This window comes from Oncorhynchus tshawytscha, linkage group LG21 (assembly GCF_018296145.1).
Source record: "Oncorhynchus tshawytscha isolate Ot180627B linkage group LG21, Otsh_v2.0, whole genome shotgun sequence".
NCBI lineage: Eukaryota > Metazoa > Chordata > Actinopteri > Salmoniformes > Salmonidae > Oncorhynchus > Oncorhynchus tshawytscha.
In genome coordinates this window covers 8,729,656-8,754,536 of record NC_056449.1, presented here as the reverse complement: position 1 = coordinate 8,754,536, position 24,881 = coordinate 8,729,656, and the positions used below count along the sequence as shown (strand labels likewise).

General features: G+C 41.6%; 2 protein-coding genes and 1 non-coding gene across 6 annotated transcripts in view; 1 reads left to right on the top strand and 2 right to left on the bottom strand.

Moving 5' to 3' along the window:
* Positions 1-8,341, bottom strand: part of cstf2 (cleavage stimulation factor, 3' pre-RNA, subunit 2) — a 33,486-nt gene extending 25,145 nt beyond the window's left edge. The window contains exons 1-3 of one of the 4 annotated variants that reach the window (XM_024387630.2): positions 8,121-8,341; positions 7,561-7,639; positions 7,240-7,409 (exon numbers count right to left, since the gene is read on the bottom strand). In XM_024387630.2, the coding sequence (XP_024243398.1) occupies positions 7,240-7,409; positions 7,561-7,639; positions 8,121-8,199 (328 nt within the window). In that variant the 5' untranslated portion in view covers positions 8,200-8,341. Of the gene's footprint in view, positions 1-7,239; positions 7,410-7,560; positions 7,640-8,120 lie in introns of those variants that run through there. The other 3 variants (XM_024387629.2, XM_024387631.2, XM_024387632.2) reach the window with 3 other exon arrangements.
* A 5,247-nt stretch (positions 8,342-13,588) lies between these two features.
* trnav-uac lies at positions 13,589-13,661 on the bottom strand. Its single transcript has one exon. It is a non-coding gene; the product is annotated as a tRNA-Val (tRNA).
* A 2,531-nt stretch (positions 13,662-16,192) lies between these two features.
* bcorl1 (BCL6 corepressor-like 1) overlaps positions 16,193-24,881 on the top strand; it is a 49,264-nt gene continuing 40,575 nt past the window's right edge. Inside the window, exon 1 of the mRNA XM_024387635.2 lies at positions 16,193-16,425. The gene's annotated coding sequence lies outside the window, so the exon portion shown is untranslated. The remainder of the gene's footprint in view (positions 16,426-24,881) is intronic.

The window sequence follows — 24,881 nt, the reverse complement described above, 5'->3', positions numbered from 1 at the left end:
ATATTTGACATCATTTCCCATCAATTCCCATTATTAAAGTGGCTGGAGTTGAGTCAGTGTGTTGGCAGCAGCCACTCAATGTTAGTGGTGGCTGTTTAACAGTCTGATGGCCTTGAGATAGAAGCTGTTTTTCAGTCTCTCGGTCCCAGCTTTGATGCACCTGTACTGACCTCGCCTTCTGGATGATAGCGGGGTGAACAGGCAGTGGCTCGGGTGGTTGTTGTCCTTGATTATCTTTATGGCCTTCCTGTAACATCGGGTGGTGTAGGTGTCCTGGAGGGCAGGTAGTTTGCCCCCGGTGATGCGTTGTGCAGACCTCACTACCCTCTGGAGAGTCTTACGGTTGTGGGTGGAGCAGTTGCCGTACCAGGCTGTGATACAGCCCGACAGGATGCTCTCGATTGTGCATCTGTAGAAGTTTGTGAGTGCTTTTGGTGACAAGCCGAATTTCTTCAGCCTCCTGAGGTTGAAGAGGCGCTGCTGCGCCTTCTTCACGATGCTGTCTGTGTGAGTGGACCAATTCAGTTTGTCTGTGATGTGTATGCCAAGGAACTTAAAACTTACTACCCTCTCCACTACTGTTCCATCGATGTTTTTTTAATTTTTTTTTATTTCACCTTTATTTAACCAGGTAGGCCAGTTGAGAACAAGTTCTCATTTGCAACTGCGACCTGGCCAAGATAAAGCAAAGCAGTTCGACAGATACAACGACACAGAGTTACACATGGAGTAAAACAAACATACAGTCAATAATACAGTATAAACAAGTCTATATACAATGTGAGCAAATGAGGTGAGAAGGGAGGTAAAGGCAAAAAAGGCCATGGTGGCAAAGTAAATACAATATAGCAAGTAAAACACTGGAATGGTAGTTTTGCAATGGAAGAATGTGCAAAGTAGAAATAAAAATAATGGGGTGCAAAGGAGCAAAATAAATAAATAAATTAAAATGAAATACAGTTGGGAAAGAGGTAGTTGTTTGGGCTAAATTATAGGTGGGCTATGTACAGGTGCAGTAATCTGTGAGCTGCTCTGACAGTTGGTGCTTAAAGCTAGTGAGGGAGATAAGTGTTTCCAGTTTCAGAGATTTTTGTAGTTCGTTCCAGTCATTGGCAGCAGAGAACTGGAAGGAGAGGCGGCCAAAGAAAGAATTGGTTTTGGGGGTGACTAGAGAGATATACCTGCTGGAGCGTGTGCTACAGGTGGGAGATGCTATGGTGACCAGCGAGCTGAGATAAGGGGGACTTTACCTAGCAGGGTCTTGTAGATGACATGGAGCCAGTGGGTTTGGCGACGAGTATGAAGCGAGGGCCAGCCAACGAGAGCGTACAGGTCGCAATGGTGGGTAGTATATGGGGCTTTGGTGACAAAACGGATTGCACTGTGATAGACTGCATCCAATTTGTTGAGTAGGGTATTGGAGGCTATTTTGTAAATGACATCGCCAAAGTCGAGGATTGGTAGGATGGTCAGTTTTACAAGGGTATGTTTGGCAGCCTGAGTGAAGGATGCTTTGTTGCGAAATAGGAAGCCAATTCTAGATTTAACTTTGGATTGGAGATGTTTGATATGGGTCTGGAAGGAGAGTTTACAGTCTAACCAGACACCTAAGTATTTGTAGTTGTCCACGTATTCTAAGTCAGAGCCGTCCAGAGTAGTGATGTTGGACAGGCGGGTAGGTGCAGGTAGCGATCGGTCGAAGAGCATGCATTTAGTTTTACTTGTATTTAAGAGCAATTGGAGGCCACGGAAGGAGAGTTGTATGGCATTGAAGCTTGCCTGGAGGATTGTTAACACAGTGTCCAAAGAAGGGCCGGAAGTATACAGAATGGTGTCGTCTGCGTAGAGGTGGATCAGAGACTCACCAGCAGCAAGAGCGACCTCATTGATGTATACAGAGAAGAGAGTCGGTCCAAGAATTGAACCCTGTGGCACCCCCATAAAGACTGCCAGAGGTCCGGACAGAAGACCCTCCGATTTGACACACTGAACTCTATCAGAGAAGTAGTTGGTGAACCAGGCGAGGCAATCATTTGAGAAACCAAGGCTGTCGAGTCTGCCGATGAGGATGTGGTGATTGACAGAGTCGAAAGCCTTGGCCAGATCAATGAATACGGCTGCACAGTAATGTTTCTTATCGATGGCGGTTAAGATATCGTTTAGGACCTTGAGCGTGGCTGAGGTGCACCCATGACCAGCTCTGAAACCAGATTGCATAGCAGAGAAGGTATGGTGAGATTCGAAATGGTCGGTAATCTGTTTGTTGACTTGGCTTTCGAAGACCTTAGAAAGGCATGGTAGGATAGATATAGGTCTGTAGCAGTTTGGGTCAAGAGTGTCCCCCCCTTTGAAGAGGGGGATGACCGCAGCTGCTTTCCAATCTTTGGGAATCTCAGACGACACGAAAGAGAGGTTGAACAGGCTAGTAATAGGGGTGGCAACAATTTCGGCAGATAATTTTAGAAAGAAAGGGTCCAGATTGTCTATGTGGATAGGGGGGTGTTCCCTCTGCTGTTTTCTGAAGTCCACAATCATCTCCTTAGTTTTGTTGACATTGAGTGTGAGGTTATTTTCCTGACACCACACTCCGAGGGCCCTCACCTCCTCCCTGTAGGCCATCTCGTCGTTGTTGGTAATCAAGCCTACCACTGTTGTGTCGTCCGCAAACTTGATGATTGAGTTGGAGGCGTGCGTGGCCACGCAGTCGTGGGTGAACAGGGAGTACAGGAGAGGGCTCAGATCGCACCCTTGTGGGGCCCCAGTGTTGAGGATCAGCGGGGTGGAGATGTTGTTGCCTACCCTCACCACCTGGGGACGGCCCGTCAGGAAGTCCAGTACCCAGTTGCACAGGGCGGGGTCGAGACCCAGGGTCTCGAGATTGATGACGAGCTTGGAGGGCACTATGGTGTTAAATGCCGAGCTGTAGTCGATGAACAGCATTCTCACATAGGTATTCCTCTTGTCCAGATGGGTTAGGGCAGTGTGCAGTGTGGTTGAGATTGCATCGTCTGTGGACCTATTTGGGCGGTAAGCAAATTGGAGTGGGTCTAGGGTGTCAGGTAGGGTGGAGGTGATATGGTCCTTGACTAGTCTCTCAAAGCACTTCATGATGACGGAAGTGAGTGCTACGGGCGGTAGTCGTTTAGCTCAGTTACCTTAGCTTTATTGGGAACAGGAACAATGGTGGCCCTCTTGAAGCATGTGGGAACAACAGACTGGGATAGGGATTGATTGAATATGTCCATAAACACACCAGCCAGCTGGTCTGCGCATGCTCTGAGGGCGCGGCTGGGGATTCCGTCTGTGCCTGCAGCCTTGCGAGGGTTAACACGTTTAAATGTTTTCCTCACGTCGGCTGCAATGAAGGAGAGTCCGCATGTTTTGGTTGCGGGCTGTGTCAGTGGCACTGTATTGTCCTCAAAGCGGGCAAAAAAGTTATTTAGTCTGCCTGGGAGCAAGACATCCTGGTCCGTGACAGGGCTGGTTTTCTTTTTGTAATCCGTGATTGACTGTAGACCCTGCCACATTCCTCTTGTGTCTGAGCCGTTGAATTGAGATTCTACTTCGTCTCTATACTGACGCTTAGCTTGTTTGATTGCCTTGCAGAGGGAATAGCTACACTGTTTGTATTCGGTCATGTTTCCGGTCACCTTGCCCTGATTAAAAGCAGTGGTTCGCGCTTTCAGCTTCACTCGAATGCTGCCATCAATCCACGGTTTCTGGTTTGGGAATGTTTTAATCGTTGCTATGGGAACGACATCTTCAACACACATTCTAATGAACTCGCTCACCGAATCAGCGTATTCGTCAATGTTGTTGTTTGATGCAATACGAAACATATCCCAGTCCACATGATGGAAGCAGTCTTGGAGTGTGGAATCAGATTGGTCGGACCAGTGTTGAACAGACCTCAGCGTGGGAGCTTCTTGCTTTTGTTTCTGTCTGTAGGCAGGGATCAACAAAATGGAGTCGTGGTCAGCTTTTCCAAAAGGAGAGCGGGGCAGGGCATTATATGCGTCGCGGAAGTTAGAATAGCTTTAGCAATGATCCAAGGTTTTTCCAGCCCTGGTTGCGCAATCGATATGCTGATACAATTTAGGGAGTCTTGTTTTCAGATTAGCCTTGTTAAAATCCCCAACAATGAATGCAGCCTTAGGATATATGGATTCCAGTTTGCTTGCAAAGAGTCAAATAAAGTTCGTAGAAACATCAAGGATGATCAATGGAAACAGGATGCACCGGAGCTCAATTTCAAAGTCTCATAGCAAAGTGTCTGAATACTTACAAGCTTGGACATACTCAATCAAGTAAACTACATGCTTTCCAGTCGTAGTGGGAGGACCACACAACATATCATCACGTGACTCCAAGTTTACTTCGATATGTTATTCCACCGCCATTTCTCACATAATTTGGGTCTCCCGAGCTGTGCAGCGGTCTAAAGCACTGCATCTCAGTGCAAGAGGTGACGCTACAGTCCCCGGTTCGTATCAAGGCTGTATCACATCCGGTCGTGATTGGGAGTCCCATAGGGCGGCTCATAATTGGCACAGCATCGTCCGGGTTTGGCCGGAGTAGGCCATCATTGTAAATAAGAATTTGTTCTTAACCGACTTGCCTAGTTAAATAAATAAAAAATATAATAATAATAATAATAATAATAATAACTCATTTTACAGATACAAAAAGATCCCACCATGTGGAACCAACAAATTGTCTGTCGGCATTTATAAAATTGTAATTGTTCATCAGCCCGGTCGTAATTCATCCGCATGAAAATGGTTGGATGGAAACGTGGTTAGTGTCTGTAAATAAATATTGATGAATGGAAATAAGTGGAGGGCACTCAACCAACGTGAGTTGAAGTGCAATCAAATAATTTGAGAACCAGTGAAAAGGCGCAACACGCACAGGCTACCATGGTGAGCAAGTGTTGCGCCTTTTCATTTTAAATAAATATCGATGACTAATTTGTCTCTGCCTCCAGATCGTCCTCCTAAAAAAAAGGTGGGCTATATCCTATATGCAAAACGTAGCTCAAGAGAAAGGTCTGTGTCTGCTCTCATCATTCTTGCTGACCTATTCATGGTCCAAACACACAACAGTTGTGAAGAGGACACGACAGTACCGCTTACCCCTCAGGAAGCTGAAAAGATGTGTCATGGGCCCTCGGATTCTCAAAAAGTTCTCCAGCCGCACCAATGAAAGCATCTTTACTGGATGCATTACCGCTTGCTATGGCAACTGCTTGATATCCGACCGCAAGAGGGTAGCACGTACAACCCAGTACATCACTGAGTCCCGTGCTCCGTGCCATCCTGGTATCGAGGCGGTGTCAGAAGATGGCCCTAAAAATGTTCTAACAGCCACTGAAGTCAGACTGTTCTCTCTGCTACCGAATGGTAAGCAGTACCGGAGCACCAAGTCTGGGACCAAAAGGCTCTTGTACAGCTTCTGCCCAAAGCCATACGATTGCTGAACAGTCACTCAAGTGGCTACCCGGACCATTCACATTGACCCCTTTTTATTTTAGCACTGACTCTCTTGCCCTGATTCTATGCACACTCACTGGACTCTACCCACACACACTGCTACTCTGTTTATTATATATCCTGATTGCCTAGTCACTTTTACCCCTACCTACATGTACATATTACCCCTGCACATTGACTCTGTACTTGTATATAGCCTCATTGTTGTTATATTGTGTTACTCTTTCCTTTTTTATTTTGTGAATTAGTTATAAAAAAAATTAATTGGTACTCTTGGGAAAGGGCTCGTTAGTAAGCATTTCACGATAATAGCCTTATATAAAAAATTAAAAAGTCTCATGCAATGTAGGCTTGCATTGAACACCACAGTCTACTGTAGGCTACATCATAGAAATCAAAAGCTATTTCCATGTCAAAATGTTATGGGATTTTTGCCATTGGTTTTGTTGGTAGGCCTACACTATGCTCAAATAGTCTATTGGCAACTGTCTAAAACTGTAAGGGTACATCCTCAGTGTAGTTGCACAGAATTCTCACAATGTTGAAGTTTCTGCTCATAAGACCTAAAATTTGCACAGTGTCCCAATTTTTTTAGGTAACATTGCGTATGGCGAAGCTACAGACAATGAACACAATTGCATTTTACCGAAGGGCAATTTGAATGCACAGAGATACCATGAAAAGTTGAGGCTCATTGTCGTGCCATTCATCTGCCGCCATCACCTCATGTTTCAGCATAAAAATGCACGGCCCCATGTCGCAAGGATCTGTACACAATTCCTGGAATCTGAAAATGTCAGTTCTTCCATGGCCTGCATATTCACCAGACATAACCCATTGAGCATGTTTGGGATGCTCTGGATCGACATCGTGTTCCAGTTCCTGCCAATATCCATTAACTTCCGAAAGCCATTGAAAAGGAGTGGGACAACATTCCACAATCAACAGCCTGATCAACTCTATGCGAAGGAGATGTGTCGCACTGCATGAGGCAAACGGTTCTGATCCACGCCCCTACTTTTTTTTTTTTTTTAGGTACCTGTGACCAACAGATGCATATCTGTATTCCCAGCCATGTGAAATCCATAGATTATGGCCTTATTTATTTAAATTGACTGATTTCCTTTTATGATCTGTAAAACCCGGTAAAATCTTTGAAAATGTTGCATGTGGCATTTATATTTTTGTTCCAATATAGTAAAATTAAAATGGTGTAATACTTTGGAAGAAGAACTATTTCCCTAAGAATCCTGTTTACATGGACACCTGATGGCCATCTGATAAATGCAGAACATCGCCAATCAAAATAAATTTCCTAAGACAGCAACCATGTTATTTTTCAGAAGCATATTTTATTCTGAGTTCAGGTATATAAAGTTTGTATGCTAGAACTACTTCTAAGAAGCATATATTCAGTTGTTCCGAACTCACTTCACTATAGATAAAGAGGGTGGCTCGCTCAGCTGGTGCTAGCACATGCGCAGATCAAATACACCACTGTAACACCAATTAAGGTGTTTACATGTTCTAATAATTCAAAAGATCGCTCAGAAAACAGGGTTTAAGATAAACAGACCAAGGTGTTTACATGACTATTGCATAATCAGGTTAATATTGAATTATTACTGTGTATGTAAACCTAATCCATGTAGTTAATAGTGCATTGCAGTAGATACTTTCCATTGTGGATAATACTGCAGTGCATACTTTCCATTGTGGTTAATAGTGCACTGCAGTGCATACTTACTCTTGAGCTCTTCTTTATTCTTCTCACTAGCAGCATTGTCGACACGGAGAGCTCGGCCACTGAACTCTCTTCCGTTAAGGTTCCGCATGGCACTGAGGGCGGTCTCCTGGTCTTGATACTCACAGAAGCCATATCCTTTTGGCTTGCCTGTCTCCCTATCATACACTAACCTGAAAAATTGTGTAGGGTTACAAAACAATTTTCAAAAGGTGACCAAAAAGCCATATTAGCGTGTAATTACTTGAAGAATAGCCTAGTGCACAGCAGCAATTGTTTTAGGCAGATGAAACGGTAAACGTTGCCTTAAGACTGCTTACGTACCTAAAGCTGACAACAAGCCCGACTTCTGAAAAAATGTCTTTCAGTTGCTCCTCTGTGGCCTCATATGGAATGTTTCCCACTGTTAAATTGAGTTAAAAGTTCAAGACAGCAACTCGACTGAGTTGTGGAAAAACTCACAGAATACAAGAACCCTAAACAACTAACATGCAAAAGACATGAGCGGCAAAGTTCTTAGTTAACGTTACTGTTGTCTATGGCTGAACCACCTGTTGCTAGTAGCAATGTGTAACGGTAATTCAGACACCATTAGCAAACTAGCTAGTTAACTATAAAACTTGTTAACACAGGTATACACTTCGCTAACTTGCCACATACGTATGTGATACAGACAGAGGAATACCTTGGCTAACTAACGTGAGGCACACTTGCTAGCTATACAAATGCGTTTGATACTAATCCTGCACACATTAGTTAGTTAGCTATCTGCTGATGTGCTATGTCTAGCGCGGTTTGTAAGCTATCCAGCTCGCTAGCTGTGAGTACAAACGTATTGTCCGACATACACTTTTGAATCAGTATTCGCCCATTAATACATTTACCAAAGACAGAGCGCAATGAACGGTCAACGGCGGGATCTCTACCAGCGGCAGCAACAACAGCAGCTGCTAAATTCGCCATTTTAGGGAATAACAAGTGTAACAACAGGAAATGCTAAACTTTAAAGTGTAACACCATCCGGTTTACGAGGGGGGCTCGTTCAGTGTTTCAATGCATCAGCGTTTCATCACAGATGATACATTAGGTTGCATATTGACCAGATACTCTAATGGCCGTTCTAACAATGAAAATACATCATCAAATAAAAGGCAGTTGGGAGGAGGCAAGATCAGGTGGGACCATTCGCGCCAATGAGAGGGCAGATAAGCGTGTGAACAACAGACACAACGGTTTCCATTAGTTACCACAGCCACCAAGTCAAAATGATCTATATCGTAACAATTTGCTTTTTGGTCTTCATGTAAGAATATGGTTATGCATAAGGCTACGGTTAGGTTTAAAATCACATTTTAAGAAGATAAAGTGTAAAAATGGGTGAGGTGTAAGACTTTGTGGTTGTGGTAACTAGTAACGACTAGACAACTCCGGTATTGTGTTTGGATGTTTACGTGTCCTACTTATATCAGTACACTCGTAACAACCTACTACTCGTTACGAAACTTAGATTCTATCAAGTAAGCCACACGTAGCAAATAAACCATTCAATGTTTTGTTAGCAAAATTCGATACTCTGCCATTGGCCTCCATGCAAAAACTCCTGGCTTGAGCGGAAAAAAAAACAACTAAAAACGCCACCCTCTGGAGAAGACAGTATTTGGGCCCATATATCCCTCTCGCTTCGCCTCTTCCTCTCTGGTTTCATACTAAACGATCATTGAATGAACCCTTCCTCCTTGAAGTGAGGAGTCATTGATTCAATTAATGAAAGTACCTACATGTTTCCGGTGATGTCCACTGAAAATGTACATTTTAAATCAAATAACAGCACTACTATTCATATATTTGCATACATAACGTTCACATTTGGCGGGAAAAACACACCAATTTCTTTGTCCAATAGGGGGCATCGTTTCTTGCAGCAGGTAACATGCATGCGCCTTGACTAACGTTTTAGTTCAGGAACCTCTGGGTGCCAACTTCATAAACGCTTTTATATAGCTTGCTAAACAAATGGGTCAAGTCAAGTGTGCGAACACAGAACATATACATTTAATTATTTGGTAAGTAGCTAATGTGAAAGCTGAGATGAATGAATGATAAGTGTAGGCATATTGCTAACATTAGCCTCGCCCTGGTTATCTAACGTCTGCCATTCTAGTTAACTTCCTTGACTACAACGCGCTTGAATTGATAGCTAGCAATAAGCTAGCAACATGTATCTATCCGAATTTTGCGAACAAGCTAGCTAGATTAGTTTACCTAACTAGCAAGATTGAATTATTAGACAGTTCCTCCATGTGGACCAAGATAACTAGCTAGTATGCAAGTCTAAGATTATCATAGATGTCAGTGCTGTAATCAGACACAGTCAAATATTTTCTTAGCAGTTAGGTAACGTTAGCTAGTTTAAGTCATTGTGTTTCATTTTCAAAACGGGCAAACATGTCAATTTAGGTTGAGTTTAGTTTATGAATGGAAGGCTTTTTAAAATGATGTCCTCATAGTGTCTATTTATTGCCCATAGTGTGTATTTATTTAGGAAAAGCCACCATTGTAAGTCAATTGATAATTGGTCATAACTATCTGCTGTATATGTTTATGCAGAGTCACAATACCCAGCAGGATTTATCACATTGAAACGATTTAATCTGAAATCAGTGTTTAGTCATGATTCTTCTAGAATACTCATTATGGAATCAAATGCATTATGAGAGAGTGGAGAAAGTATTTGAGAAAGTGATAGGCCCAATCCCAAATGGACTCCATAACATGCCTATGCCCTATGCACTTGTGGAGATCTGAGAGGATTTGACAGGTGTAAGCAATATGGTAATAGCGCCACTTTGCCCTTTGATATGCTAGGTGGAAGTTTCACCATGTTGCTTATATGAATCAATTGAAAAAGAAAAGGAGAGCCTCACTCTAGGAGCTCAGATGCAATAATTGTATAACCAACGTTTATATGTCCATTTGGGATTGGGCCACAATGCAGAGGACATGGGCATGGTGGCAGCACAGTTGGCAAGGATATCAGCCTGGATCAGCTAGAAGTGGTTTTTCAAATATCCAGTCACCATTGTCTGTTTTACAAGGCTAGCCTGAGAGAGTGCTGTATCCTTATTAACTCACCAATTATCTTGGAAGGCCTTGGGACCCTGTAAAGAACAGATTTAACAGTAGGGGGTGCTAACTAACAAGATAAAAAAACAAACAGCTTGATCATTGGTCATTTATTTTAGTCCACAAGGATTCAATTATTGTAATTACTGGTACTTGTTACCTATTAGAAAAACACGGACAATACAACCACAATGTAAAGAAATTGCTTTGGATATATAGTTATTGTTGCTGAGACTTTTTAATTGGGTATTTTGTAGGGCTGGGAATTGCCAGGGACCTCACGATACGATTCAATACAGTGCATTTGGAAAGTATTCAGACCCCTTGACTTTTTCCACATTTTGTTACATTGCAGCCTTATTCTTAAATGGATTAAAAAACAAACAAAAAACTCATCAATCTACACACAATACACCATAATCAAAAAGCGAAAACAGGTTTTTAGACGTTTTTGCAAATGTATTAAAAATTAAAAATATTGAAAAGTATTCAGACCCTTTGCAATGAGACTCAATATTGAACGGAGCAAAGTACAGAGAGATCCTTGATGAAAACCTGCTCCAAAGCGCTCAGGACCCCAGACTGGGGCGAAGGTTCACTTTCCAACAGGACAACAACCCTAAGCACATAGCCAAGACAACGCAGGAGTGGCTTTGGGACAATCTCTGAATGTCCTTGAGTGGCCCAGCCAGAGTCCGGACTTGAACCCAATCGAACATCTCTGGAGAGACCTGAAAATGGCTGCAGCAACGCTCCCCATCCAACCTGAACGTTTCAGAGTATCTGCAGAGAAGAATGGGATAAAATCCCCAAATACAGATGGGCCAAGCTTGTAGTGTCAATACCCAAGAAGACTCGAGGCTGTAATCGCTACCAAAGGTGCTTAAATTCTGTTTTCAATAGAAGTATGGCATAATTGGTATTATGAAGTCAAGTGTTGACCTTGTAATATTTTAAAACAAACTGATAGCCTACTCATGTTACATTCAGAAATATTTCACCTGCCTGGATATCGTAGGTGTGAATTATCAGCTAAATTACTATGATTACCAATGTTATCATGAAACAAGAGTCTTCAGACGTCGGGGGTACGCCGTCGGGGGGTACACCAAATAAAAATGTGATTCACATTTTTAAAAGGGGTTTAACTTTTTTCCCCCTTCGCATTTTCAAACAGTCCGTTTATATTTTCCAATGGTGCTATACATTTGGGTGAGGTTTTTTTCTCGCCTGAGTAGCCTCGTTTCACTGCCAAAAATAAAATTATACCATCTAGTGTTCAGCGAAATAACAACACAATGTCAAATACAGCTAGCCTAGTCAAATAATTAATGTCCAATCGCATTAACCGTTACTCTCTTGTGGGAATTCCACTAACGGTCCGTATGTAGCCAAAGTAGCTGCTGCTCATGTTGGTATCTGTACTGATAGCGCAAAAGCCATGACAGGGAGACATAGTGGAGTGGTAACGCACGTGCAAGCAGTTGTTCCCGATGCCACTTGGGTACACTGCAGCATCCACCGAGAGGCTTTTACTGCCAAGGGAATGCCTGACAGCTTGAAAGATGTTTTGGACACTACAGTGAAAAGCAAGGCCCCTGAACTCTTGTGTATTTTCTGGATTATGCAATGATATGGGCAGCGACCATTTAACACTTTTACAACATACAGAAGTGCGCTGGTTATCAAGGGACAAAGTATTGACACATTTTTTTTTAAATTGAGAGACGAGCTTAAACTTTTCTTTACGCCAAACATTTTCACCTGACTGACCGCTCACACGACTATCTGGGTGATGTTTTTTCTCGCCTGAATGATCTGAATCTAGGATTTCAGGGACTCTCCGCAAATATGCTGCCACAATGTGCGAGACAAAATTGAGGCTATGATTAAGAAGTTGGAGCTCTTCTCTGTCTGCATTAACATCATCATCGTATGATTTTTATTGTGTGCAAATTAACGCAAGCTTACAGACAATGTCAAATGTGATACAGCGAAGCACCTGACTGAGTTGGTTGCGCAATTACTTTCCCGAAACGGATGACACATTATCATTATCCCTTTCATGCCCTGTCTCCAGTCCACTTACCGATATCATCAAGATTGCAACAAGCGGTTCAGTGAATTTTTTTTATTTTTTAAATCTTATTTTACCCCTTTTTCGTGGTATCCAATTGTTTTAGTAGCTACTATCTTGTCTCATCGCTACAACTCCCGTACGGGCTCGGGAGAGACGAAGGTTGAAAGTCATGCGTCCTTCAATACACAACCCAACCAAGCCGCACTGCTTCTTAACATAGCACGCATCCAAACCGGAAGCCAGCCGCACCAATGTGTCGGAGGAAACACTGTGCACCTGGCAACCTTGGTTAGCGCGCACTGTGCCCGGCACAGGAGTCGCTGGTGCATGATGAGACAAGGATATTCCTACCAGCCAAACCCTCCCTAACCTGGACAACTGTGCGTCGCCCCACAGACCTCCTGGTCGCGGACGGTTACGACAGAGCCTGGGCACTAGCATGAAAACTAAATAAAGGCACAGACTGTGTGTGGAAAATTATTTAAGACTGAGGCTCTCTCCAATACAACCCAACATTGCAGAGTTATGTGCATCCTTTCAAGCACACCCTTCTCATTAACCTGTGGTGAGTTATTCACAATTTTCGATTAACAAATAAGGTTTTATATGTAAGATGGTTAAATAAAGAGCAAAATTATTGATTATTATTATATTATTTGTGCCCTGGTCCTATAAGAGCTCTTTGTCACTTTCCATGAGCCGGGTTGTGACAAAAACCCGTACTCATTCTTACGTTTAATAGATGTATCCTATAGTGTGTGTGTGTGGCAGGCTTACAATGATGGCAAAAAAACAACATTTGAGTGTGTTGACCCTGGTGTTAGAAGTGGTATGCAGCTGGAGGTTGAATGTTTGAAGGGGTACGGGGAGTACAAAAAGTTTGGGAACCACTGGCACAATGCAGTTTACAATAGGCAGCTTGTTTGTTATTGAGATAATACATAGGAGGTTTGGTACCATACTGGCATGTACTGTAGTGACTGTGTGTGACCATTAAATCTGATTATCTGAGAACAAATGTTGTTCCTATATGTCTAAAAATGTCATTAGATAACAGATCTTAGATATTGATTCATGATGTGTGTATTAGCCTACATTTAGCTATCAGTATGGAGCGTTTAATGTTTTCTCTAGGTCAATAAAAAGTGGTGGTTCCACTGGGGCTCGAACCCAGGACCTTCTGCGTGTAAAGCAGACGTGATAACCACTACACTATGGAACCAGGTGGTAACGTTGGCCAAATACACGTTTCATGTAGATGACCACGCCACGGTAGTTCTGAATGTTTTTCATTAAATAATATTGTTTGACCAATATTAGATGTATTTAACTGCTTGGAATATTATGAGATGATATCTTCATTTTTGAGACACGCATGGAATTGCAGTCTTGTTGGAATTCATTAGCTGTATAGACCTATATTAATGCCGGGGAGTGCAGTCGTGTGTATAAGTGCATTTGCAATGGCAAGCTATTTGGTTTAGTGCTGAGTTGTGTCAGGTTAGTATTATAGCTTTCTGCTTTGATTCAGCACCATCTGGCATTAAACCTGCGCCATAAATAGTCACCAAATACGAACTTGATCTAAAAATGTCAAAATGTACACATTGCACGAACATTAAAATGCTGGCCTATAATAAACTGTATTTAATCCGTACCGGCACTGACATACCTCTCGTTGAGTTGGATCCATAGGTTTTTAGCGCACAATGTTGTGCAAAACCGAAACTTTTACCAGGCTCAACTGACACCATATTTCTTTCCCCTTGTGAAATGTCCGGAATGCATTGGTTATGACGGATTGTGTAATGGGTCTGTATACATAATTTGAGCCACATGGTTATTTATTTAAAGCGAATTGACCAATAATAACGGTTTTATAAATTGGAGAACATTTGAAAGGCTCTCCAGTCTCGACAGCACGTTCGTCGGACCAACTCATGCTGGTACAGTATGACAAACTGTTATCCATTTCCGTCGCCTGTTTTGTACAAATGAGGAAAGCAGGGCACGGTGAGACACACCCTCGTGACCACCACACAGGCTATTGACAGGGTTCTTGTTTATGGGGAGGTAAAACTGGTTGCCTACTGCCTACATTATACTTGACTAGTTTATTGGATTTCCACTCTAGTCACCCGTATCGAGTGGAAGGTTAGGGTCTATAATCTACCTGTGTGAAGCTAGCCACAATAAGGATTAGTCACAATAGTAGGTAAGGCACCAATCGCAAGGCTGTACAGTGCGTATTTGTTTGCCCAACATGGTCTCAGAGCAGTTCGTATTATTCTGTCAAATCTGATGCGCCACATTTAGTACGATGGCATGTATTAATTTGTGGATGACCATCACCTATTTCGTAATATATGTTACGATTTACAATTCGTATTATATGTTACGAATTTGCAAAACGTACAACATGTTACCAATTTGAAAAACATACAATATGTTACGAATTTGCTAACGTATGATATGTTACGAATTTTAGCTAGGTGGTTAGATTGCAAACATTAGCTAACTCGCCAATGTTAGCTAGGCTAGGGGTTAGGATTAAGTCTAGGAGTTAGGTTAAATGGTTAAGGTTATGGTTAGCTAAAAGGGTCAAGGTTAGGGAAAGGGTTAGCTAACATGCTAAGTAGTTAAAAAAAAAAGTTGTAAGTAGTTGAAAAGTTGCTAATTGGCTAAAATGCTAAAGTTGTCTGTAATGAGATTTGAACTCGCAACCTTTGAGTTGCTAGAAGTTCGTGTTAACCACACTCCTTTCTTTTTTGCCTGAAATAACCATCTATCTAATGTAACTACAAACGTAACATATACTAAATGGGAGTGTCCTCGGGTTTTTGTACAGAATAGGTTGCAGCACACCCAATGCAATTATACAGTTTAATAAATCCAATGTTTTTTCTGTTTATTGTCAAATTAATACATTATTGTATTTATTTTTACCTTATATAACAACATACCTTGTTTAGCATTATCTAGTCCAAATATGGCCTTATTCCACTATTTGTATCCGTTTGGATGTTTCAACAGGGACCTTTATTTTGATGGCGAAATGCAAATCCTTATTGTGGCTAGCTTCACTCAAGTCTCTAAAACTCAGTAACTAAACGAGGTGTCCTCTCTTCACATCGCACATTTAATAACGCAATTTTGGGACATTGTAGTGGAAACAGGACAGCAACGTTGAGACGGATTCTGCCGAAGTTATTTTTGTGTCTTGGGTGTAATTATAGGGGACTAGAATGCGACGTAAAGGAAATGTGCATTCTTATTGAATGGCAATAATAACTTTACAGTAATATGAAGAAGGACACTCCTGTCCAAACCCTCATGATAACAATGTAAGCTTTTACACAACACGTATTTTATGTCATCATAGTGATCATGTGTTATGCATTGCAGGGGGAAAAAATCCCATATTTGTGCCACAGTTGTTTTATACTTATAGTTTAGTATCTTTCCTTACATTCATATCTTTGTCCGGAAGAAATATCCAGTAGCCAAATCGTATGATGTGCCTATGCTTAATAACTACCATTCTGTCAGCTATCTAATGATGGTTCATAAACACACACTTTCAGCCATAACATCACTTGGGTCATCAGTTTGGCTGTTGTGGTAGACCTATTTCCGTATTAGAAGGGATGATTCTAATTTCCAAAGATGATTCCAAAAATGTCCATGTTTTGAATAGGAATTTACAATTATATAAGGGCTCGACTACGGTCACCACCTGTTATTCACCTGTAGGCCTCTGTCGGCGCTAGGACCCAGGGTGCGCGATTTTCATCTCCAGCTGCTGCGGTCTGAAAACGGGCGATGAGAGAAGATCGCGAGGAGAAGCCGACATGTCACACTGGAATTATTCTACCACAAAATCACATTCCTGACCCTTAACAGAAGTCACCAAGTCTCAAACAATCACTTGTCGTGGTGTGAAAAGCTCTATTTGCAAGCTTTGAAAGGGCAGTTTGGAGCGCAAGGTAAGGCGGTGCGATACCATGCGATTACTAATAACAAAGGCGTACTGGAGAGCAGGGGGCAATAAGGGGGGCATTGCACAACGGCATGGAGGGCAACAGTCAACTCTCCCAAACTTTTGCTGTGAATAATTGTGTACAGTAAAGTTTGTAAATCCACGTACAGGCCATAACAAACCTGTCTAACGGTATTCAAGGTATGCATTTTGTTAACGTAAAGTCTTCAAGTGTGAGGATAAACGTGTCACATGTTTCTTGGGGTGAATTCCTGTCTCAGTCGGCAGTGGCCCACATTATATTTTGCTAAGGCTACAATAACCAAAAAAGGTCGTGAATTCTAGTTTCACTGTATTTCATTATAACATTAATCTTCCATCTGCCATGAGTTTACACATCGTGGCATCTTCAACCTGCCAACTCAGAGCATCGTCTCCAACTTGTTCCCTGCCTCCATGGTATAGCCTACATCAGGTCCAATCCTTTTACGCACATATGAACAAAAGTGATCGTCTTTTTACTTAGTTGGTGGTGACATATTTCATGCTTTGCATGATTTACTACGTTCTCAACGTAAACATTTGGTCAGGTAATGGCAACCGCGAACTCAGACGGGACATGCCATGCTGTAGCTACTACTCTATAGCAGCAGTATCCCAGGCCTAGGTTGTTTGGACGAGGCGTTCGAATATTCCATAAATCGACCAAATTTACTCTCCGTAGCCTAAGCCCCATTTTGAAAGGGAACGACAGTAATTTTGACGAGGCCTCAAACAAAACATTGTGGCTTCCTTCACTGTAAACTTGCTGTTTTGAGTGTGATTGTTTTAATCACCAGTCAAATGTGCACTGGAGTGTGCAAATGTATATTCACTGTATTTACGTTTTTTGAGCCTATGGCGTCAAACGTTCACTGGTCGTGGCAGTGACCAAAACTAGTCGATAGCTGAAGACCGGAGCAGCCGGCCACAACCGGGATCGCTCTGTCGTTGAGGTCTCTGGGTAACCCCGCTCTGACACAATGCAATGTGGAGACAACCTGGTTCCTCTTGTGCTCGATAGGGAGGCACAACAATCAGTCGTGTTATTCTGTAGCTCGGATAGTGTGATGTGTATATTGGTTCTATTTTGATATTTGGCAATATGTCAACGACTAGTCTGTCAGCCGACATGCAACACTCAGTGCTATTCGCGAGTGAATGGTGTTGGGCAATGGACAAATGATCCTACACTCCAATAGCTAGCTACCTTCACCGAGATGAAGGCTGCGAAATAGTAGAAAGACGAAAATGTATCCGGTGGGGTGCATCACTGTGCAGCAACGGCCGGGAGACAGGAAAGAAATAGGTCATTGTTAAACAACAAACTTGTTTACTTCCATTATCATTTAGACTACCAGACATTTAGACAGTTGCTATAACCGGGTGTATATATCACAGTTATGTCATTCACAAGTCTGTGAAATTGTATTCCATAAGCTACTTAGTTTATACCTGCGTATGATTTAGGTAAGATTCCTGCGCTGGCCTGATTAAAGGTATCCGAAATTGGGAAAGCCAGATGTACCAAAGGCTTTTTTTCCTAGATGTCAACTGTATGAACGCGTGGCCTGCTGAATGTTTTGGCGTACGCTATTGTGTCTATTCTGCATTAAGCAGACAACACAGGCTTCGAGACCTGTCTTTAGGCGGTTTGACCTTGCAAGGCAATAGAACTTATAGGTTCTCAGCTCGCATATTATAGCCTCATTATAATCGAGTGGCGAAACATTCCAGTGTATTTTTAGGACAAGCCTGTTCAAGTTAACTGTAAGATGTATCCATCCACCTGACACTCTTTGACACTTGCAACCAGTATTAAATTGGTGCAAATGCTGATCCTCTAACCTTGATCATTCACACCTATTTTACCTCAGCATTTACAACTATGAAAATAATTAATCAATGGTCCAAAACGTGAAAGATGTGTTGTTAATTGTTAATTACCACCTGTAATGGCGTATATGAGAGGAGTGATATCAGCATCATATTTCATCATGAAAACGTGTAGGTCACTTCAAATATTGAAATGCTTATCTCTGAACTATCAGCCAAAAGGACTTGGGCTGATACACTTCTCAAACATCAAATATGACTTATTGTATGCACATATATTGTATGCACACATCATGATAATCACTCAATAAAAAGGCGTTCATACATCACATGGTGCCAATAGTATTTAATATTATATGAGATAAAGGTCGAATTTCTGAACACATAATGCATATTTTTCCAAAATTGATTAATCTCACATTCAGTAGGGGACAGATCGAAATTTACCAGGGGGAGGGGCTGGTCCAACTTGAGGTGTCTTTAAAAAAATGCACTTCCCTTCCCCAACGTTACAAATGTTTTCACATGACCTTCCCCTTGTACAGTAAAATAAATTGAACGCCCTCCCTCCTCAGAAGTAACTCAAAATAATGTTTAAGACCACAAATAAGAATAACTGTAGCGACCCTTTGTTTATATAGGTGGATATCAACTTTGCCACTTCAGCATGCTTTTGTGGCCCGGTCGATGCAAAGCAGGGCTACGAGGCAGAAGGTTAGGAGTTCGCTGACCACCATAGACGAGCTCACTCTCCCTGCCTGTTTCTTTACACTACAATCAGAGCCAGCTGCATACAATGATCAGCTATGGGGAAGCAGATTTTTTACATTATGATGCCATATTTATAATTATATAAAATATATGCAAAGAATATTCCAGCGACAGGTTTCTGTGCCAATGCACCACACAACCAATAACAAAGCATATCAACTTCGGGCACTTCAATATCATGGTTTGCATTTTCAGCACCACAATAAATAAACTATGTACATTTCGACAAACAGAACATACAGTGGGGCAAAAAACGTATTTAGTCAGCCACCAATTGTGCAAGTTCTCCCACTTAAAAAAGATGAGAGAGGCCTGTAATTTTCATCATATGTACACTTCAACTATGACAGACAAAATGAGAGTAAAAAATTCAGAAAATCACATTGTAGGATTTTTAATGAATTTATTTGCAAATTATGGTGGAAAATAAGTATTTGGTCACCTACAAACAAGCAAGATTCCTGGCTCTCACAGACCTGTAACTTCTTCTTTAAGAGGCTCCTCTGTCCTCCACTCGTTACCTGTATTAATGGCACCTGTTTGAACTTGTTATCAGTATAAAAGACACCTGTCCACAACCTCAAACAGTCACACTCCAAACTCCACTAGGGCCAAGACCAAAGAGCTGTCAAAGGACATCAGAAACAACATTTTAGACCTGCACCAGGCTGGGAAGACTGAATCTGCCATAGGTAAGCAGCTTGGTTTGAAGAAATCAACTGTGAGAGCAATTATTAGGAAATGGAAGACATACAAGACCACTGATAATCTCCCTCGATCTGGGGCTCCACGCAAGATCTCACCCGTGGGGTCAAAATGATCACAAGAACAGTGAGCAAAAATCCCGGGACCTAGTGAATGACCTGCAGAGAGCTGGGACCAAAGTAACAAAGCCTACCATCAGTAACACACTACGCCGCCAGAGGGACTCAAATCCTGCAGTGCCAGACGTGTCCCCCTGCTTAAGCCAGTACATGTCCAGGCCCGTCTGAAGTTTGCTAGATAGCATTTGGATGATCCAGAATAAGATTGGGAGAATGTCATATGGTCAGATAAAACCAAAATATAACTTTTTGCTAAAAACTCAACTGGTCGTGTTTGGAGGACAAAGAATGCTGAGTTGCATCCAAAGAACACCATACCTACTGTGAAGCATGGTGGTGGAAACATCATGCTTTGGGGCTGATTTTCTGCAAAGGGACAAGGACGACTGATCTGTGTAAAGGAAAGAATGAATGGGGCCATGTATCGTGAGATTTTGAGTGAGAACCTTCTTCCATCAGCAAGGGCATTGAAGATGAAACGTGGCTGGATCTTTAAGCATGACAATGATCCCAAACACACCGCCCGGGCAACGAAGGAGTGACTTCGCAAGAAGCATTTCAAGGTCCTGGAGTGGCCTAGCCAGTCTCCAGATCTCAACCCCATAGAAAATCTTTGGAGGGAGTTGAAAGTCCGTGTCGCCCAGCAACAGCCCCAAAACATCACTGCTCTAGAGGAGATCTGCATGGAGGAATGGGCCAAAATACCAGCAACAGTGTGTGAAAACCTTGTGAAGACTTACAGAAAACGTTTGACCTCTGTCATTGCCAACAAAGGGTATATAACAAAGTATTGAGAAACTTTTGTTATTGACCAAATACTTATTTTCCACCATAATTTGCAAATAAATTCATATAAAATCCTACAATGTGCTTTTCTGGATTTCTTTTTCTCATTTTGTCTGTCATAGTTGAAGTCATATGTCTGTCATATGATAAATTACAGGCCTCTCTCATCTTTTTAAGTGAGAGAACTTGCACAATTGGTGGCTGACTAAATACTTTTTTGCCCCACTGTACATCCCTCCCTACATTGTAGGCTTACCCAATATAGAAGGCTTGGCTTGACAATATCTGAATGTCATTGAAGTTTTGGTGTTTTGTAACAGATGTCTCTTTCCATTCATCAATTGGCCGCTGCATAGTTTGGATTTATATATTCTATTCGTCGGTTTTTAAAAATACATATATACACAAAGATTTAAAAAGTGACCGGGATGCACGATACAGTCGGGGACTTATTTCCATTGTGGTCAATATTTTTTACATATACAATTACAGAGATAGAGCCGAAAAAATGCTCAACCTCCAGGTGAGTATGAGGGAAAAGCTTGTTTGGCTGGTAGCTTATTCTTTAGATGTTTGGGGCTGCTTGTGAACCATGATGTACAGTGCCTTGCGAAAGTATTCGGCCCCCTTGAACTTTGCGACCTTTTGCCACATTTCAGGTTTCAAACATAAAGATATAAAACTGTATTTTTTGTGAAGAATCAACAACAAGTGGGACACAATCATGAAGTGGAACAACATTTATTGGATATTTCAAACTTTTTTAACAAATCAAAAACTGAAAAATTGGGCGTGCAAAATTATTCGGCCCCCTTAAGTTAATACTTTGTAGCGCCACCTTTTGCTGTGATTACAGCTGTAAGTCGCTTGGGGTATGTCTCTATCAGTTTTGCACATCGAGAGACTGAAATTTTTCCCAGTCCTCCTTGCAAAACAGCTCGAGCTCAGTGAGGTTGGATGGAGAGCATTTGTGAACAGCAGTTTTCAGTTCTTTCCACAGATTCTCGATTGGATTCAGGTCTGGACTTTGACATGGCCATTCTAACACCTGGATGTGTTTATTTTTGAACCATTCCATTGTATATTTTGCATTATGTTTTGGATCATTGTCTTGTTGGAAGACAAATCTCCGTCCCAGTCTCAGGTCTTTTGCAGACTCCATCAGGTTTTCTTCCAGAATGGTCCTGTATTTGGCTCCATCCATCTTCCCATCAATTTTAACCATCCTCCCTGTCCCTGCTGAAGAAAAGCAGGCCCAAACCATGATGCTGCCAACACCATGTTTGACAGTGGGGATGGTATGTTCAGGGTGATGAGCTGTGTTGCTTTTACGCCAAACATAACGTTTTGCATTGTTGCCAAAAAGTTCAATTTTGGTTTCATCTGACCAGAGCACCTTCTTCCACATGTTTGGTGTGTCTCCCAGGTGGCTTGTGGCAAACGTTAAACAACACTTTTTCTGGATATCTTTAAGAAATGGCTTTCTTCTTGCCACTCTTCCATAAAGGCCAGATTTGTGCAATATACGACTGATTGTTGTCCCATGGACAGAGTCTCCCACCTCAGCTGTAGATCTCTGCAGTTCATCCAAAGTGATCATGGGCCTCTTGGCTGCATCTCTGATCAGTCTTCTCCTTGTATGAGCTGAAAGTTTAGAGGGACGGCCATGTCTTGGTAGATTTGCAGTGGTCTGATACTCCTTCCATTTCAATATTATCGCTTGCACAGTGCTCCTTGGGATGTTTAAAGCTTGGGAAATATTTTTGTATCCAAATCCGGCTTTAAACATCTTCACAACAGTATCTCGGACCTGCCTGGTGTGTTCCTTGTTCTTCATGATGCTCTCTGCGCTTTTAACGGACCTCTGAGACTATCACAGTGCAGGTGCATTTATACGGAGACTTGATTACACACAGGTGGATTGTATTTATCATCATTAGTCATTTAGGTCAACATTGGATCATTCAGAGATCCTCACTGAACTTCTGGAGAGAGTTTGCTGCACTGAAAGTAAAGGGGCTGAATAATTTTGCACGCCCAATTTTTCTGTTTTTGATTTGTTAAAAAAGTTTGAAATATCCAATAAATGTCGTTCCACTTCATGATTGTGTCCCACTTGTTGATGATTCTTCACAAAAAAATACAGTTTTATATCTTTATGTTTGAAGCCTGAAATGTGGCAAAAGGTCGCAAAGTTCAAGGGGGCCGAATACTTTCGCAAGGCACTGTACAAGCATAATCAAAGTGACATTGGACTAGTGCACTAGCTACGTTTTCATTTAATTGGCGACAGATTTTCGGAAATCTTCATAAAAACAATATGCCATTTCAGAGTTACCTTTTGAAAAATTTTGCGCCGGACAGCATGACCGGGAAGATTTTAATTTACCAGACATTTGAGGAATTTACCGGACATCCATATGCATTCAGATCCAACCTGGCGCAACCAGTGCCATCAATATATGAGGGATATTAGCCAAATGAGCCACATTTACGTATCCTTAAAAACAGCCTATAACAAATTACAAAAACACTATTACTTGTGTTTCGATGTGTAGCATATGCTAAACCTATTTTTGCTATTGGTTTTTAGGCTACTTTCCTAAAACAATAATTGTCCACCTCACGGTTCATTTGTATCAGGGCATTGTATGCATAGGCCTATAGGCTTAGGTGTCCACTGTATGATATTAACAATTTAATAAATGTATACAGTAACTATCAAAAGTTTGGACACACCTACTCATTCCAGGGTTTTTCTTTATTTTTACTATTTTCTACATTGTAAAATAATAGTGAAGGCATCAAAACTATCAAATAACACATATGGAATCATGTAGTAACCAAAAAGTGTTAAACAAATGAAAATATATGTTATATTTGATATTCTTCGAAGTAGCCCTTTGCCTTGAAGATTGCTTTGCACACTCTTGACATTCTCTCAACCAGCTTCATGAGGTTGTCACATGGGATGCATTTTAATTAACTGGTGTGCCTTGTTAAAAATTAATTTGTGGAATTTCCTCAGAAATTGCAGCCCAAATAAATGCTTCACAGAGTTCAAGTAACAGATACATCTCAATATCAACTGATCAGAGGAGACTGCATGAATCAGGCCTTCATGGTCAAATTGCTGAAGAAGAAAAAAACACTACTGAAGACACAAATAAGAAGAAGAGACTTGCTTTGGACAAGAAACATGAGCAATGGACATTAGACCGCAGGAAATCTGTCCTTTGGTCTGATGAGTCCAAATTTTAGATTTTTGGTTCCAACCGCCGTATCTTTGTGAGACGCAGAGTAGGTGAACAGATGATCTCCGCATGTATTGTTCCCACCATGAAGCATGGAGGAGGGTGTGGGGGTGCTTTGCTGGTGACACTGTTGTGATTTATTTAGAATGCAAGGCACACTTAACCAGCATGGCTACTAGAGGTCGACCGATTATGATTTTTCAACGCCGATACCGATTATTGGAGGAACACCACACAAAAAAAGCCGATACCGATTAATCGGTCGATTGTTTTATTTTTATTTGTGATCATGACAGTTACAACAATACTGAATGAACACTTATTTTAACTTAATATAATACATCAATAAAATCTATTTTGCCTCAAGTAAATAATGACACATGTTCAATTTGGTTTAAATAATGCAAAAACAAAGTGTTGGAGAAGAAAGTAAAAGTGCAATATGTGCTATGTAAGAAAGCTAACGTTTCAGTTCCTTGCTCAGAACATGAGAACATATGAAAGCTGGTGGTTCCTTTTAACATGAGTCTTCAATATTCCCAGGTAAGAAGTTTTAGGTTGTAGTTATTATAGGAATTATAGGACTATTTCCCTCTATACCATTTGTATTTCATTAACCTTTGACTATTGGATGTTCTTATAGGCACTTTAGTATTGCCAGTGTAACAGTATAGCTTCTGTCCCTCTCCTCGCACCTCCCTGGGCTCGAACCAGCAACACAACGACAACAGCCACCATCGAAGCAGCGTTAACCATGCAGAGCAAGGGGAAAAACTACTAGAAGGCTCAGAGCGAGTGATGTTTGAAACACTATAAGCGTGCACTAACTAGCTAGCCATTTCACTTTGGTTACACCAGCCTCATCTCGGGAGTTGATAGGCTTGAAGTCATAAACAGCGCAATGCTTGACGCATAACGAAGAGCTGCTGGCAAAATGCACAAAAGTGCTGTTT